At 36.4% G+C, this 19,543-nt stretch overlaps 1 protein-coding gene across 3 annotated transcripts in view; it reads left to right on the top strand.

Moving 5' to 3' along the window:
* Positions 1-6,994, top strand: part of LOC149785775 (NADH-cytochrome b5 reductase 3-like) — a 50,262-nt gene extending 43,268 nt beyond the window's left edge. For all 3 annotated transcript variants that reach the window (XM_089979679.1, XM_089979680.1, XM_089979681.1), the window contains exon 8: positions 3,035-6,994. In XM_089979679.1, coding sequence (XP_089835805.1) covers positions 3,035-3,207 — 173 coding nt within the window. In that variant the 3' untranslated portion in view covers positions 3,208-6,994. The remainder of the gene's footprint in view (positions 1-3,034) is intronic.
* Positions 6,995-19,543: the final 12,549 nt, after the last annotated feature.

Here is a 19,543-nt window from a genome sequence, read left to right as displayed (position 1 = left end):
TGTGACAGAGAGAAGAAGCATGGTTTCTGCATCAGAGACTATACCAAAATGTGGGGATTGCTTGGGGAGAAAGAAGCCTATTTATTGTTGGTCAAAATTCAAGGTCTTTCTGATTGACAGAAGAAGAAAAAATTCTGCACAATTTAGCTCTACGTTACAGACCTGATCAAAACTTTGAGGATGGCTTTGCATCTAGTTTAAGGTATAAACCTATTGATTTGGAGTCAAAAGGTTAAAGGTCAGTGTCACTGGCAGAAAAATGAAATATGGTTTCTACACAAATTTCAGTTCTCAACAAAAATGATTATTGATTAGGAGGTCAAAGGATTAACGGTCAGATTACTGTGACTGAACGGAGAAAAATGGTTTTTGTATTATAACTTTATTTTCAGACTAATTGCTTTGACCACATTTTGTTAGGGCTTGCACTTAAGGACGAGACCTATTAATATGGGGGTCAAATATCAAGGCTGTGGTAAGTCTGATAAGAAAATAATGGTTTCTGATTCGTAAGTTCAGTTCAAGTACAGAGGTCAAAGTCGTTCGGATGCATTGGTCAAAAATCTCCATAGTTCGTCATGCCCTGCTGGTAAAGTCAAAGATGGACATGTAGTTCACAGAACTCATATTTTCCCCGTTTTGACAAGATTTTCTGTAGTTACTCAGGAGTACTATTACAGTATGTATTGAAATTTCTAAACAATATGTTCAATTTAAAATAAGTCAGACTGGTCATTGCCAGAATTTTGGTATTGTGATGTATTGCAATACAGCAGTGTATTGTCAATCACTGCTAAAATTTGAAGTGCAAAATAATATTTAAATATGATCAAGAAGTCCCAGTTTCATACAAAGTAAATTTTTCTTTAAATCACAGTAAATGAACTGAGACCAGATTTAACTCGTACAAGCCATTGGTTTGTTTTTTTTTTAGTCATGGGGAAAATTTGACTTTTCATTTGTATTGTCAGTATGAGGTAATTGCCTCAGTATTATGAATTCTTGAAAAATGGACTGAATCTTTTGAAATTAATTGAAATGTTTTTGATGTGAATTGTTATACAATGCTTTAATTTTAAATTTTAGCAACAGCAATCTTTTATGCAATGACTTGTGCAATAATTGAAATAAAGGAAGAAAAATTTCCTTATTATAAATTCTAATGATGTGCTTAAAAATATAATATTTCTTCTAGTTGAAACTTTTAAACTGAACTTAGTGTTAGGGCCATGTTGGCAGCTGTAGCCGGATGATGTTAACAAACATAGGCAGTAACGTTTGTCACCCCACCTCTGAACTTCACTGATGCATTACGGTTCATGCAAATGGCCAGGTTATCAATTACTTATCCGTCTTGGAAGATAACTAAAATGCTGCCAGATGAGTGATTTTGCCTTTTTGTTTGGCACCAGCTGATACAAGACTTCAGTTTCCATGTCTGCCATTTTATATCATTATGCAGCTGGTGGGGTGGGGGATAAGGTGCAGTGCAAGCATTTTCTCATTGTGATCACTTTTTTCAGATATATTTATTCCCCAGCATTTTCAAGAGAAATTGTCAAGATAGTATCCACTTTTCTGTCTACTCATCACACTTTCATTTTTAGCCTCATAATTTTAAAGCCATAAGAGTAAGGAATGAAATATGGAATATTTGTACATCACCATTTGAAGATGTTTTAAGTTTTCCCTTGCATTTTCCATTCCACTTTTGAACTCTGAGATTAAGATATAAAACTTGATGTATTTGTACATCATCATTAAAAGGTATGCCAATGTAGGGAAGCCGACTCGGGTTTCTTTATACTGTTATTCACAGGAATTTCAAAAATAAATTGCAACAAGAGAAGAGTTTCAAAAGGAAAACTTGTCACAAATAATGTGACTCCTCACATTAATTGTTGCCAGTGTGGGTATGTAAGAAAGTTTGCCAGTAGCTATTCGTGGGTCAGTGGTTCTTCCCGGGGTTTTCCCGGGTTCTTCCTCCACCATTAATAATGGCCGCCATGCATAGCCCTTCGTTTCCTGAAAAATGGCGTTAAACCCCACAGCAACAACACATTAATTGTTACCAGACACCTTCCTCATATAAAGGAGAATAAATAAATAAACTATGGTATAGATCTCAGCCATGATAGATAAGTATGATACCGGAGTAAGAAAATCCATTGATCTCATACCTCAACAGAATATTGATAAGGACACGTGCTGAATTAGAGAATTTGCACATCTGGTGCAGATTTTTAAAAAAATCTTAACATCAGTCCTTGCAGTTTCTGCAGCACGGGTTGTGTTACTTCCAGTAATAATTTTTTGCAATGTGAGGGAACTAATAAGCCAGCAAAAAGATGAATTGTACATCTGGAGAAGGGTTGGGTTGACGTAGAGGTGGTGCTACAGTGGATTAGAGAAATATATCTTATGTACACAGGAAAGGAATGATGTCTCTTAATGATGGATTGCAGTTATTTTAAAACTTGTCAGCTCATCATGGTTGCATATTGCCATAGCATTTTGTCAACAAGGCATTTTTCATGAAGCATAAATCAGAACAGTAAAGTTGAAACTCGTTTTCACATGCACAAATGATTCATTCTAACCCAAGCTCATGTTCTTCCAAAAATTTGCAGTGTAAACAAACAACACTAACAGTGGCTTGATATTTTATTTTTATTTTTTTTGTATTTAAATTTGTTTGCTGTTGTTGTTGTTGTTGTTGTAGGGTTTAACACCATTTTTCAGCACAAGATAGACTATACATGGCGTACAGTAGAAATGGTGGAGGAAGAACCTGGGGAAAACCCCGGAAAGAACTACCAACCCACAAGAAGCTACTGGCAAGCTTTCTCACATAACCACACAGAGGTGAGATGACAGTGATCCATAATGGTGAGCGCTTTAGACCACTTGGGACCCTGGGATGGCATGTGTGTATTTGCCAAGATGATACTTGGTGAGAATGGTGGTATAATGAGTGGTAAATGGAGAAGGATGGACTATGTGTCAGTTTTATTTTTCTATACATTGTTTTCAGGCTGGAAGTACAGTTCAGGCTTCGTGAATGCCGAGATGATCAAGGAACACCTGCCACCCCCTGAGGAGGGAACTCTGATCCTTATGTGTGGACCACCTCCCATGGTGAACTATGCCTGTAACCCCAACCTTGACAAGCTGGGCTACTCACCCAAAATGAGATTTGCCTATTGAGAGAATTTTATTTTACTGCTTTTTTCAAAGGTTTACCACTATGTCTTTCCAGATATTGGGAGCTATATATTGAGGATAACTTTTGTACACGTTAATTTGCATAGTTGTTACACTTGTCAAATACTTCATTACACTAAAAATGTGAAAATGTAAGAGTTGCATGCCCAAAGTATTTTTGGTTTTGGTCATTCATGTTTTCCAGATATCTCATCTTTGATAACATTTACAAACTACTGACAACAAATTATGGAGTCTTGCTGAAAATGTTTGTTCTAACTTCCATATATATTTAAAGTTGAGTCCAGCTGCAAACTGCACAGACCCAGATCTACTGCTGCATAATGCAGTGGCAAATCTGGCTTAATGTAGTTTGTTTGGAGTAATCACTAGAACACACAGAATAGACCATGATGTGCTGGTGCATTATGCAGTGGCAGATCAGGGTTTATGTTGTTTGCAGTTAGACTTGACTTAGGTAGAAGCAAATATATATGGTACAAGTAATGAAAAAAGAGTGAAGCAGGAACAAATGTTTCATGGAGTTTTGTCTTAAGTTGTTCACCTCTTTGTTGCTGTTTGTTTCACAACCAGCTGAATGGGCATTTCAAACTGAAAAGTTTACTTTTATAAATTTGAGTATGGTTGTGTGAGGAATTAGTTTTAGCATGACCAGTTTAATGTTCAGTGATAAAAGTTATTTGATTTTTCATGGTGATTTACATGCAAGCAGTGACTGATGCAGCATTTCTGAATATGTGATTTGAGTTGTGCCAAGTAACCATGTGAATTTGAGTCATGCCAAGTATATATGTGAATTGTATTGAATTATAAAAGTTTAACTTTATTGTGCCATCTGGGCCATCAGCTTGTTTTGTTTTGGTTATTCCCATTGAACAAGGGTGGAAGCGGGGTCATGGTAAACCATAAAGAACTAGCTTGTTTGTACCTGCTGGCATTCCCCACCCCCATGTAATTAGCTAATTGCAAGGTGCTCAGCTTTAAAGGGGGACAAGTGAGAGTATATAATAGCTTATAGTAGTAGTTTATAATAGTCAAACTGCAAAGAATAAAGATCCTGATCTGCTGTAGCAGAATGCGACTACAGATCAGTGTCTGTTTTGTTCTACTGATTACTCCTCTCAAACTGTACTGACACAGACTCACCAGTCTATTATGACAGCAGATCTAGGTTTGTGCAGTTGGACTCATAAATGTGTATATATTATAAGTGAGTATATACAGTACTCCACGTTAAAATGTATCCTTTTCTATGGCCCAGATTTTGGTACAGCCATGATCCTACCCCCTGTGACTTGCATCATGTTAGTATTGGAGTGAAAAGTTTAGTTTTGTTATTAGCTATGTCATATCAAAAGCTGTGTATCCACTTGTTTATTTTGTACATTTTATTATCTGTATAATATTATTCATATTTATGTTGGCTGTTGTTAATTTAACAGATTTAGTATGAAGAAAAAACTTGTGATTTCTTTATTTGGCAAGATAAACCACTAGGTTACTGACATTGTAACAATAGCTGATATGGACAGGGTGATTTGAATTGTTTTCATGAGACATTACAGCATGTAAAATTGGATGCATAAAAGTGCAGTGTATGGGGCTTTACAAGTTTAGGCATTCTAAGATAGTATATTGTCCTTCATAGATAATTGGATGCTGGATGCTACTGTGTCTCCTACCATTTTACTATATTAAGTAAGTTACTGAATATATTGGACTTATGAATATGTTTTATGATCTGTAACTTTTTAAAATCCTTCCAGCTGTTAATGTACAATCCATTCATGATTCTGTAAGATAACCGAATAGACTTCATGGTTTAGCCAGTATAATTGGGTTGGATGTCAGACAAAGCCCTTGTGAAGTTTCATGGACTGATTTTTTAAGATTAAAATGTTTGATATTTGTAGTGATGCAGTATGGTCAAATATATTAAAATATATATAAATAGATATGCAATATTTGTACCTTTTCTGCATTTCAAAATGTGAGCATGAATGTGCCTTTGTTGCAGCTGGCATGACTTTATTATGTTTGTAGGTGTGGATTTTTGAAAAGGGCATTTGTTGATAGAGAAGTTAGTATCCTGCTAAGTAAGCTCTACAGGTTATGGCATATTTAATTCATATCATATCAAAGTATCAGCATTTCTTGGTTAATACAAAAAATGCTGTCCAAGCTTGATTTTTTTAAATACAGTTTCTGTTCTGAATTTTCCTGACACCAATATGGTCAATTTTGTATATGCCTGCCATATATGTTTTCAATTAGTTTCCAAACTTTGTGGATGGCTACACATGGATTAAGGAAGAACCTTATTTATTTCAGGGTCAAAAACTCAAGTTCATGGTCACTGTTACTGAAAAAAGAAAAACAGTTACTTGATTTAACTCGATAGCTTGCACTTGGGGTAAGGAAGAACCCTACCAATGTCAGGGCCAAAGGTTAAGGTAACCGTAAGAGAAAGAAAATAGGTTCCGTACAATTACTATCTACTCTTACAAGACTTTGTGGATGGTTGCACCTGGAGTAAAAAAAGTACACTATCAATTTTGGGCTTAAAAGGTCAAGAGTCGCTGTCAGTCTAAAGAAGAATAATTGTTTCTCTACAATACCGTATTCTCCATCTGCCAGTTTTGTGGAAGGTTTGTTGTTTAGTGTAAGGAAGAATCCTATTGGGGTTCAGAGGTAAAGCTCACTGTCACTGCAAAATTTCAAGTGTTGTGCACAATAACATTAGTTCCCCATGACATTTTGGCCAATCATTGTGGATGGCTTGTACGTGAGGTAAGGTATGACTATAAATGTTGGGGTGAAAAGGTCAACAATCGGTGTCACTGAATGAAAAATGGTTTCTGCACAATAACATTAGTTCTTAATCACAGACCTGGCTCAAACTTTGTGGATGGTTTGCATGTGAGGGTAAGGGAGATGCATATCAATTTTAGGGTCAAAAGAACAAAGGTTCACTGACTGAAAGAAGTAAAATAGTTTATAATTTAAGTTCTCTGTCATCTACATTTACCAAACATTGTGGATAGCTTGTATGTGGGTAAGGAAGACCCCTATTTGATTCTGAAGGTCAGAGGACAAGGTCACCATCTGACAGAGTGCAAATACCTTCTGCAAAATATTAGTTTCACATCACAGACCTAGGTCAAACTTTATGGATGGCTTGCACTTGCACTAAGGAAGTAATTATCAATTTCGGAATCAAAAGGTTCAGTGTGAAACTTGCTGCGACTTGGAGGAGACAAATGGATTCTGAACAAAACTTTGTTATTTACATAGAGGAATGTTAAACATGTGGCAAGCATATAATGTTCCATTCATGTTCCTTTTGTGAGGGCATTATCTGCTTAAAAAGTATTAGGGCCATGTTGAAATTCGTTTGCAATAAAACAGTCCATCCCCACAAGTCAGACTAGTAATGGTACCAACTATAAAATCTATACCTTTATTTAGAGTTGACTTTACTTATTTGAATAATACTATCAGTGAATTGAAAACTAGCTTATCAGATTTTGCTGTAATAATGCATAATCCAAACTTCATTTGCATATGTAGGAAAAATTGCAAGACTGTTATACCAAGTGTAGGCTATTTGTGATTTGAACATATTTGTTCAATTCTTTATTTTTTGCAATATTTATTTGTGGGCAGTCATTTTTTTACCTAGTATTTTATTACTTAAATGATTATAGTGGTAAATTTTACAATTTTTGCTCTTCATTATTTCAGCTTTTGTATTAAACATTTGTTGCAATGCTTCGTTTTGTCTTTATGAGCATGTATTTTCTCTTATGGTAGACAACTCTGACCATGGACAGCTGTAGTAACAGTTACCTTGTAGTAGGTCAGATTAAGAAAATAAGGATAATATTGCTGTATACAAGTTGTGTAAGTGAATTAAATAAGTATGCCTTGCTTAACTTACATGCAGATTAAAAAGTCCAAACAATTAACATTTTTGAAAAGTTGGAAATAATGTTTATTTATAATTACATGAAAATCTTGCAAAGGCCATCTGATTATAGATACAAGCATGCAAAACAAATTTTATTTTTCTGTCTGCAGTAGTTTTTGCTTGATCATGATAACAAGGTTTTCTTCAAAACATGTCAAAGTTTCAGACGTTTAGAAATGTGTTAAAAAGATTTTTTAAAAAGATGTATGGCTTGAAATCTGCTCAGGTCATTGTAATGTCAATAAACGTTTGCCTAGCAACTTCATTTCTTATCCTCAAGTGTTAGTTTACCTGGCTGTTACGTCGAGTGAGCTGATGGTATAGTCCTGTATGTGTCTTGCATTGTGCATATCGATTGTCCATCAGCAATGGATTGTTACCACTCTGGAATCCTAATTTCGTTATGGTAAAACCTGGATTATGGACTATTATCATCAACATATCAGACAATAATGAGCAAGGATATATTAATGAGGAGATCTTGCATCTGATTGTCTAGCTCGTTGTCACTGCGGAGTGTGTATTTCTGGTCTGAATTGGATCAAACATGGAGCGTTCTTCTTTTTTTATTTTTATAAAGATCTGGGACAAGTTCTATAATGAGCAAGATCTATGCATATTATTGAAGTAATCTTACGTTGGATTGGCTGAATCTTGTTTTAACTCCTGAAAGTATACTTGTCTTGTTATTAATAAATTGGTAAATAGACTTGAGTAATCCAGATTTTAGATAGATGCAATTATGAGCAAGACCAGTGCAAATTGCATCCAATTGACCAAGCTTATCACCACTTTGGTGATCATTTCTTGTCCGTTTTTTATCAAACTTTTGTAAACAGTTTATATCAAGATATCAAGTGAGTTTTATTATGATCATGATCTTTGCATATTCCTGAAATTTAGCTAAGCTTGCTCCATTCATGTGCCATTTAATCAATCCTTTTCAAAATGCAATAGAATGCAAGGGAAGTAATCCATGATGTTGACTATTGAGAAACATAAATGGAAATAAGGCAAACCAGATTTTGCATGGACAAGAACTAACAAAAGGCACTAAACAAATACCTTAAAAAGTGGGCTTAGCTCAACCATACCAGAAATGAGATGCATCTCAGATGCACACAAACCACTTAAATGATTTTGGAGCTCAAAAGTGCCTTTAGCAAAAGTAGCTTGAATGGGCTTGCCCCAAAAAGCCAGAATAGTGTTGTGAATCTTCAACAAGTGCCAATAAAAGAGATATTAACAGAAGAAACATTTGATTCATTGCATTTACATTGTGACTTTATACAACTGCAGGCCAGCATAACTATGTATAATATTGGAATTGGGGGATCTTTACTCAATTACAGATACATTTTTGCAAGTACAGTTGTCCCCCTGCTTCTATGGCCAGGAGTCTTTGGCATTGCCTCAAGAAGGGCCACTGACGCAACCATCAGCCAGCATATTAGTGCAGAAATTCCACAAAGCCCAAAAAGACTCAAATTTGAATCCGGTTTTCTTTGTAAATTGATTAGCCTTACTGCCATATGATCCTGAGATGTCCGGTTTAGTCGCTTTGATACATGCTGGTGATAATTGTCAAGATTATATTTTTTGTATCAACAGCAACAACTGCTCCATTGGTCTGAGTAGTTTGAGTGTCCACCTTGGATGCAGGAGGTTGCGAGTTTGAACCCCAGTCAAGTCATGACAAAGACTTATAAAAAATGGTACGAGCAGCTGCCTTGCTTGGTGCTTGCATGGAGAGATTAGTGTTGGGACTGGTCAACCTGGTGTCAGGATAATGTGACTGGGTGGGACATGATGCCCCAGTGCTAAACATCACTCTAAACTGCCACATTACAAACATCGTAGCAATATGACTTGAATTGTTAAAGCTACATTAAAAAGCCAAAATGCACGCATGTGCACACAAAATGGCAATAGCTGAGAAATGCAGTATTGCTGTGCACAAGTTGGCACCAAAAAAATTTGATAGCCTTTATGGCTTCCCTTAGTAAGATGTTGAGCTTGTTCATTTTGATAATTAGTGGCTATTACTGCTGGCAATAATTGTCAAGGTTATAAAACCTTACGGATGTGAGGTGCTATTCAGAACAAATCTGTGTGATGGTATCATGGCCTTTTTGGCTCCCCTTCCTCAGTGAAAAGAAATGTAAACACAGCAGGGTACCAGACTGTGACCAATGAATCACATGACAAGGTCACTTTCTTTAAAAAGACCAGGCATTTTGTTTAACTGCAAAAAATTGTTTTATCAGTGCTGTAGTTGGCAACATAAGAACAAGTTATTGCAAAAAGGTCAGCTTGTCGAGGAAAATAAAAATTCTCAAGGTTAGAAGAAACAAGTGAAAGTAATTTGAATGAAAAAGCGAGAGAGTTCAAGGATCCTTGCAGAAAAATTTGATGTCGGAAAGACTCAAACAATATCGTGAAAGACAAGGAAACTATTCTGGGGAAGATGGAATGGATGTTGAAAGGAAGGTTGTTAGAGCCAGGAGATGTTTGTACCCTGATTTGACAAAGATTTTTTTAATGGTTTTGGACTGCGCATCCTAAGAGCATTCCACTCATTCATTGAATGATCCAAGGAAAGGTGACAATTTTGTCAGTTGAAATGGGACATGATTTCACTGCAAGTAACGGTTACACAGATTTCAAGTCTGACATAATATCAAGTGCTCTGTCCTTAGTGGAGAATGAAGTCGATAATGAAGTTTTTTGAGGATTGGAGCAAAATTGAATGATACATGCAGGGGATATGACAGCAATTATATTTTTAATTGTGATGAGACTGGGTTGTTATTTTAGAATGTTACCAACAAAGTTGGTACAATACAAGGGACAAGTAAAGGTGGGGAAAAAAGCAAACGAGATTTCAAGTTTTGCTCTGCCAGTTATTCTGGTGAAAATCACAAAACACAAGGTGCTTTAACAAGGGGTATAGCAAAAAAAATGAGAGTTACATACGAGGCGAACAAAAATGTATGGATACCAGGACAAACACTTGAGCCATGGATCAAAAAACTAAATTAACAGATGAAAGCGCAGCACAGAAAGATCCTGCTTTTCCATGATAATTGTGTGTGTGTGATTTATATTTTAATGTAGCTTTAACAATAAGATAACTGCAGTGTGGCAGTTTATAGTGATGTCTAGCAGTGGGGCATCATGCCACAGACATGTAGCATGATGTCCCATGCAGTCACATTATCCTGACACCAGGCCTACCAGTCCTAACACTAACCTTTTAATGCTGAGTGCCAAGAGAGGCAGCTGTTAGTACCATTTTTGTAAGTCTTGGGTATGACTTGGCCAGGGATCAAACCCATGACCTCCCGCATCTGAAGCGGACACTCTAACCACTAGGCCACCAGAGCAGTCTTTGATAATTATTCTGCACACCCAAAACTGGTTTTGTCAAATGTAAAGCTTTCATATTTTCCCCTGAATTCAACTTAAAAACTTCAGCCCCTGGATGTAAGGATAATCCAAACAGTCCAAGTCATCTACAGGAAAAAGCAACTGAAGACGTGCTGTTCCTGGTGGATGATACATCAGCTGTATCAGAGATAGCACGACAGGTGACTGTTGCATGGGATGTGGTGACAGCTGAGAACATTCAAAACTTCTTTTGGAAATGTGGGTCCTTCCAAGAGGTTTCAGGTGTACCAGAGACAGAGGAAGAAAACGGGGATGAAGAGGACTATCTTTTCCTTGTACCACCTGGAACAACCCTCAATGATCATTTGTAGTATGATGACGCATTCCCTTTGTACCACCTGGAACAACCCTCAAGGATTATGTGTAGTGTGATGATGCATTCCCTTTGTACCACCTAGAACAACCCTCAAGGATTATGTGCAGTGTGAAGATGCATTCCCCTTGTACCATCTAGAACAACCCTCAAGGATTGTGTGTAGTGTGCTGACACATTAGCCACAGAGAACGCAGTTGGTGATGATTGGGAGTCATTAATCTTAGTGTTGGAAATTAGGAACCCTGCCTTGATGAAGAAAGTGAAAGTGATACAACAGGTATTGATCAAAAACCAACCCAACAGTGCATTACCCTGCAGACTGCATGGTTGTTATATTCCACACAACAGATGGATTATGGCCTTGCTTCAAATCATGATGAACCTGTGGTCATAATTACAAAAACACAAGACATTCTTAAAAAAGACAAAATGAAAGCTGTGGAAAGCATGGGACAAACAACATTGGATACATTTTTCAAACCTAAGGATTCTTAGAAACATCTGTATTGTATTAAAGTGTCTACTGGTGACAGATGATGGGATCTGAAATAAAGACAATATTACAACCATACTGATGGTTATTCACAACATTCTCTTTAAAATGACATTAAGTAACAGTTTGTTTCACATCGATTTCACAACATGTGATTTTTAAATGAAAATATTAAATGTTTCAGAATTAAATGTAATTGTGACTTTCTTTGTAATTACTATTTGCATTTGTGATCCCCCGTCAAGAAAGGCCAACCTTATAAATCTACTTCCCTGCTGCAGTAGGGTGGCCTTATCAGAGGGGGGCCACTGTATTTTTTTATTTCTTCAAACTTTTCTCTCTAAACACATTTCTTGTAAGAACCATTTCCAAGTTTATAAATTTTTTGCAGAGATTTATTTCGAAACCTATGAACCAAATTTGACACAAAGATGCATATCAATTACATTTTGCAGCTCCTTACTCCCTTTGGAAGATTCTTGCTGGGAGGTTATTTTGCCATTTAATTAATAATGTTGTCTTATTTTAAATGTATGTGTAAAATAATGTCAGTGATTTCTGGGTTTATTGCATTTCCGACTCATTTTTCCATAAATCTTTAAAAAATAATTCATCAAATATACTTTAATGGATTTAAACTCGAGACTTGTGTGAATTTTATAACATGTAGAACATTTATCTGCAAACAATCACCTTACATAACAGTGCCATGTAAACCAATAAACATGTTGCAGACAAATGGAGTATTCATTATACATTATAGATTACATCAACCAATTTCTAAACTGCTTTTTATATGAGAATATTGTGTTGTGACAATTATATGCTACAGGACACATTTCCAGGTTGATGCCAGAGTTTAGTTTGTAATCACGTTTGCCACTTCCTATTTGCTTTGATGAGCATTAAACTGTGTCTGGGGCATATTTATACAAGCTAACCTCTAAAACTTTGTGTTGGAGCATATTTATAAACGCCAACCTCGAAAGCATTGTGTTGAAGCATATTCATGCATGCCAAACCTCTAAAACTTTGTGTTGGAGCATATTTATACATGCCAACCTCTAAAGCCTTGTGTTTGGAGCATATTCATACATGCCAACCTCTAAAGCCTTGTGTTGGAACATATTTATACATGCCAACCTCTAAAGCCTTGTGTTGGAACACATTCATACATGCCAAACCTCTAAAGCCTTGTGTTGGAGCATATTTATACATGCCAACCTCTAGAGCACAAGTTGGGAGCTATTCATACCTGAAGACCTCAAGAACCATGTGTTTGGAGTATATTCATACATGCCAACCTCTAGAGCCTTGTGTTTGGAGCATATTCATACATGCCAACCTCTAGAGCCTTGTGTTTGGAGCATATTCATACATGCCAACCCCTAGAGCCATGTGTTTGGAGCATATTCATACATGCCAACCTCTAGAGCCTTGTGTTTGGAGCATATTTATACATGCCAATCTCTAAAGCCTTGTGTTGGAACACATTCATACATGCCAAACCTCTAAAGCCTTGTGTTGGAGCATTATACACGCCAACCTCTAGAGCCACAAGTTGGGAGCTATTCATACCTGAAAACCTCAAGAACCATGTGTTTGGAGCATATTCATACATGCCAACCTCTAGAGCCTTGTGTTTGGAGCATATTCATACATGCCAACCTCTAGAGCCTTGTGTTTGGAGCATATTCATACATGCCAACCTCTAGAGCCTTGTGTTTGGAGCATATTCATACATGCCAACCTCTAAAGCCTTGTGTTGGAGCATATTTTACATGCCAACCTCTAGAGCCACAAGTTGGGAGCTATTCATACCTGAAAACCTCAAGAACCATGTGTTTGGAGCATATTCATACATGCCAACCTCTAGAGCCTTGTGTTTGGAGCATATTCATACATGCCAACCTCTAGAGCCTTGTGTTTGGAGCATATTCATACATGCCAACCCCTAGAGCCATGTGTTTGGAGCATATTCATACATGCCAACCTCTAGAGCCTTGTGTTTGGAGCATATTCATACATGCCAACCCCTAGAGCCATGTGTTTGGAGCATATTCATACATGCCAACCTCTAAAGCCTTGTGTTGGAGCATATTTATACATGCCAACCTCTAGAGCCACAAGTTGGGAGCTATTCTTACCTGAAAACCTCAAGAACCATGTGTTTAGAGCATATTCATACATGCCAACCTCTAGAGCCTTGTGTTTGGAGCATATTCATACATGCCAACCTCTAGAGCCTTGTGTTTGGAGCATATTCATACATGCCAACCTCTAGAGCCTTGTGTTTGGAGCATATTCATACATGCCAACCCCTAAAGCCATGTGTTTGGAGCATATTCATACGTGCCAACCTCTAGAGCCATGTGTTTGGAGCATATTCATACATGCCAACCTCTAGAGCCTTGTGTTTGGAGCATATTCATACATGCCAACCCCTAGAGCCATGTGTTTGGAGCATATTCATACATGCCAACCTCTAGAGCCTTGTGTTTGGAGCATATTCATACATGCCAACCTCTAGAGCCTTGTGTTTGGAGCATATTCATACATGCCAACCTCTAAAGCCTTGTGTTGGAGCATATTTTACATGCCAACCTCTAGAGCCACAAGTTGGGAGCTATTCATACCTGAAAACCTCAAGAACCATGTGTTTGGAGCATATTCATACATGCCAACCTCTAGAGCCTTGTGTTTGGAGCATATTCATACATGCCAACCTCTAGAGCCTTGTGTTTGGAGCATATTCATACATGCCAACCCCTAGAGCCATGTGTTTGGAGCATATTCATACATGCCAACCTCTAGAGCCTTGTGTTTGGAGCATATTCATACATGCCAACCCCTAGAGCCATGTGTTTGGAGCATATTCATACATGCCAACCTCTAAAGCCTTGTGTTGGAGCATATTTATACATGCCAACCTCTAGAGCCACAAGTTGGGAGCTATTCTTACCTGAAAACCTCAAGAACCATGTGTTTAGAGCATATTCATACATGCCAACCTCTAGAGCCTTGTGTTTGGAGCATATTCATACATGCCAACCTCTAGAGCCTTGTGTTTGGAGCATATTCATACATGCCAACCTCTAGAGCCTTGTGTTTGGAGCATATTCATACATGCCAACCCCTAAAGCCATGTGTTTGGAGCATATTCATACGTGCCAACCTCTAGAGCCTTGTGTTTAGAGCATATTCATACATGCCAACCCCTAGAGCCATGTGTTTGGAGCATATTCATACATGCCAACCTCTAGAGCCTTGTGTTTGGAGCATATTCATACATGCCAACCCCTAGAGCCATGTGTTTGGAGCATATTCATACATGCCAACCCCAAGAGCCATATGTGTGGAGCATATTCAAACATGACAACCTCTAAAACCTTGTGTTTGGAGCATATTCATACATGCCAACCTCTAGAACCATGTATTTGGATCATATTCGTACATACCCTAGAGATGTATTTTATTAACACATTAACCCCTGGTGACGCGTTTATGTGGCAGGAAGTAGTAGCCTACTGCCGAGCTCTGTAGTGTCAAGGTCATGTATGATACACTAAAGTGGGTGGTATTATAGAAAGGTAGCTCTACAATGATACCAAATAATCTGGAATTTCTAGTTGTACTACAAAATACAGAGGGGAAAATATTATTTTTTGGATCCGATTTTTTCTACCCAAAATTCGCCCAACAGACAGATGAACCTATGCAAAAAGTAGGATAAGATGGGCATTTGGAATAAAGAGTGGTCTCGATACGAAAATAATGAGTCCATTACCCCCCAAAAAAAACAACTTTTCCGCTTCTGCTCATGCATGAGCCAAATAGCCAATGAAAAACGATGTTTCTAACACAACTAGGTAGTATGTTATTGGAAGATCACCTGGAAATTGGTGTTTTAGGATGTATTCAGAAATAGTTTTCAAAATGTGTTTCCTACTTGAATTTCAGACGAAAACGACAAAAACCTCCAGGGGTTAATGTGTTAAGCAGAATTGTTGCTAATATAAGGGATAATAATCCAAGCATAAAAAAAGTAAACTACATATCACCTGACATAATTTCAGAAAACCATGAAAATTTTACATTTATTTTTGTTACTAACCTGGATTTGCAGCTGGTTAAAATTCTTGTCACAAATCGGCAAAATCCTCGTGGATTAGTACCAGATTACAATAACAAAACATGTTGACAATTTATTTATATCCAACACTCACTTTAATTATATGTCTAACGTTTGCTGAATGAATCCTAAAATTCAGCAATGAGCATGACAGTGTTTTACATCTCTCGTATTCTTTTTAAATTTTTAAAGCACTATTGATTTGTCCTTTTTCTGATCTGACGTGAAGTTTTAAAAGATCCCTGTCTGCTAAAATTTTTAGTTGTGTAACATACTCGAGTCGCATAGATAAAGCCTGTTTCACTTGACATGTAGTGACATTTTTTAAAATATATAGACTGGTCCCACTACCTAAATATGTTATCAAAATATAATGAATCTATGAGGCAAGTTGAAAAAACACGTTTTCTTGAAAATGTGTTTTATCCAGCTGCTTTAAATAGAAATTAAAGGACTACTCTTGCACTATCCTTATGCAGCAGTTTTGTTTTTTAAATAGAACATTCTCATATTTATAGGATTATTGGGATTTAAAGAGATAATAAAAATGCTAGCATAACATTTTTGTGCCTTTTTTTTTAAAATGTACTAAAATGCATAATCCATATACAGGCAAACATAAGGCATAATTTGGTTTTAAAAAAGTTTCATGCTTACACTAAAAGCTTAAGAGTGGTCTAAAGCACTCTCCGTTACGGATCACTGCCATCTAACCTCTGTCTGCGTGGGTTAGAGTCTAGGATTTGGCTAACGTGGGTATGTGAGAAAGCTCGCCAGTAGCTTCTCGTGGGTCGGTGGTTCTTTCCAGGGTTTTCCCGGGTTCTTCCTCCACCATTAATACTGGCCGCCATGCATAGCCTATCGTGTGCTGAAATATGACGTTAAACCCCACAACAACAACCAAAAGTTTAATGGTTGGCACATATGCACATTCCATGCATAGTTTGGGCACATTCCATATGTAGCTACTGGATTTACAACATCAAGATTACCTGTAAAAGCACATCTTACCAAAATATGTTATCAAAATATAATGAATCTATGAGGCAAGTTGAAAAAACATGTTTTCTTGAAAATGTGTTTTCTCCAGCTGCTGTAAATAGTAAATAAAGGACTACTCTTGCACTATCCTTTTGCAGCAGTTTTTTTTTTATAAATAGAACATTATCAAATTTATAGGATCATTGGGATTTAAAGAGAAAATAAAAATGCCAATATAACATTTTTGTGCCCTTTTTTTAAATGTACTAAAATGCATAATCCATATACAAACTTGAGGCATAATTTGGTTTTTTTTAAAAAAAGAGTTCCATGCTTACACTCAAAGCTTAATGGTTGGCACATATGCACATTCCATGCATAGTTTGGACACATTCCATATGTAGCTACTGCATCTACAGCATCAAAATTATCCAAGATGACAACAAGATTACCTATAAAAGCACATCTTTCCAGATCTGCTGAAAAGGTTATATGTATTATGTTCAACACACAAGGAATAATTTTGAACTACATAGTACCCATATATGTCAACCATTAATTATGCTTTTGGCATAATCATTACACTTTTTTTCCACCATATTACATGTTATGCTAGACTGGATATGGATTATGCCTTTTTAGTTCATTAAAATTTTTATAACACCAGTAAAAAGTTGTTTTTGTCATTTTTATTATCATCTCTTTAATTCACTGATATAAATTTGAGAATATTCTTAAAAAGGTGACTGCTGTGTGAAAACAGCGTAAAAAGTACTTATTTGCTATTTATAGCAACTGTATATGACCCATTTCCATGAAAACAGACGGGTTTCTTCATATTTGAACTTTCTGCCTCACAGATTCGTTTTATTGGTAAGCTGTGGAAGTTGTGAACCAGTCTTTACCTTTAAAGAAAATTTTGCCAGATGTTAAGCGAAACGATTTATGGTGTGAGTTGTGGATGTTATATGTTGGAGCAGAGGGATCTTTTCAAACTTTAAAACATGACAGATCAGAAAAAAGGACAAATCAAAACTGCTTTACAAACTTTAAAAGAAGTATATGTGAGTAACATAATGCAGCAATCTGAACACCTGACCTCATTGCAAATTTCCAGTTCACTATCATTCAGCAAATTTTACACAAGTAGAAAAGATGAGTGCTGAATATAAATTTTTCTGTATATTTTGTGCTTGTTTTCTGGTTCTAATCCAGATGGATTTTGCCCTTTGTGACAAGAATTTGTACCAGTGGCAGAACCAGGTTATTAGCTAAAAGTTATCTTATTCGTACGTGCTGTAATTCAGGCATGTAAAATAGAGATTACACTTTTCATGCCCAGATTAAGTTTTTGCCCCTTATAATAGTAATAATTAACACTTGTACCTCTCAAGGAGTTGGCAAGTATGAGTACCAGTGAATGTCCCAATGAATGGACAATACTGTGCTACAGTAAGAAGATGTAATTTACATGAGACTGTTCAGAAAACGTCTGTAGACCTTTTAAAGAATGGCTTCATTTTGCACCATAATAAAGTGTGTAGACGTATTAAGGAAAGGCTTCATTTTGCACCGGAATAACGCTCCCTCCCAGCACATACCTGCAAGTCTATAATCCACCACCAAACAGACCAGATTTAGCTCTTTGTGACTTCTGGCATTTTTAAACATTAAAAGATTCATTATGAGGAAATCATTATGAAAGCAGACAAAAATTAAGCAATGCAATCGCCAGGTGTCTATGAATGCCATCATAAGACAGGCTGCTGCATGTGCTCACGGCACGGTTCACAATAAAACAGAAGTGCATCAATTCAGTAGGAAGTTACAATAGAAACTTTTCTTTACAGTGTTTGCTTTAGAAATTTTTTATCCATACTTGTGTGAATATATATATATATATATATATATATATATATATATATATATATAATTTTGTCATCATAGAAAAACTGACATCCGATAACAATTTTTAATGTTTCATATCTGCATTAAAAATGTATCCCTGTTAATATTAAGATATTTTCATGTTATGACCATTTTCTTCAGGAAAATGTGCCAAACATACTTGTAAACAATGGATTGAAAGTAAAGTAAGCATACAAGAGTATAAAATATTGGGGTGCAGTACCCCTTTCTCTTCATAAAATATTTGAGAATTTTTCTAAGACACTTTTCATATAGATAATTTATTCTGCCAGTGTAAACAAAGTACACAAATTTACGAACTAATTTAAGCTGGTATGTTTATTTGTAAGTTTTAAAACTTGATTTGTCCTTGTAAAACATGTATGCATCCTATTGCAATCCAAAAGGCCCAGATAACCATAACACTTGAACAATTAATTTCAGTGGCACTGGAATTGACATGTGCATTAAACAGGCCTATTAAATTTTAATTTGCAGTGGTCAAATAGTTTCTGGGTAAAATTGCACTCAAAAGGATCCCACTAAAAGGACTAAGTAAAAAAAGTGCAAGTAACTGATAAAAAATGACAAACTACTTAACTGGAATCAAAATTAATTAATTCATATTCAATCTGGACTGCATATAAATTGGCTTCATCCTCTAGAGATTTTTAAGTAAATGTGCAAACAAGGTTTGCATTTCGAAAGTCTTGCCAAAACTACACAAGCCTTACTATACATGACTAGACAAGTCTTACCAGACATGACTAAACCAGTCTTACCAGGCATTACTAGACAAAGTCTTACCATACATGACTTAACATGCCTTACCACACATGACTAGACGAGTCTTACCAATCATGACTAGATAAGTCTTACAATACACAACTAGACAAGTCTTACCATAGATGACTAGATAAGTCTTAAAATATACAACTAGACGAGTCTTAATATACACAACTATACAAGTCTTACCATGTATGGCTAGACCAGTCTTATCAGACATGACTAAATCAGTCTTACCATGCATTACTAGACAAAATCTTACCATACATGACAAGTCTTACC

Source organism: Sinohyriopsis cumingii, chromosome 13 (assembly GCF_028554795.1).
Source record: "Sinohyriopsis cumingii isolate HCF-2022 chromosome 13, ASM2855479v2, whole genome shotgun sequence".
Lineage (NCBI taxonomy): Eukaryota > Metazoa > Mollusca > Bivalvia > Unionida > Unionidae > Sinohyriopsis > Sinohyriopsis cumingii.
The sequence above is the reverse complement of the archived record's forward strand: the minus strand, read 5'-3'. Positions and strand labels throughout refer to the sequence as shown.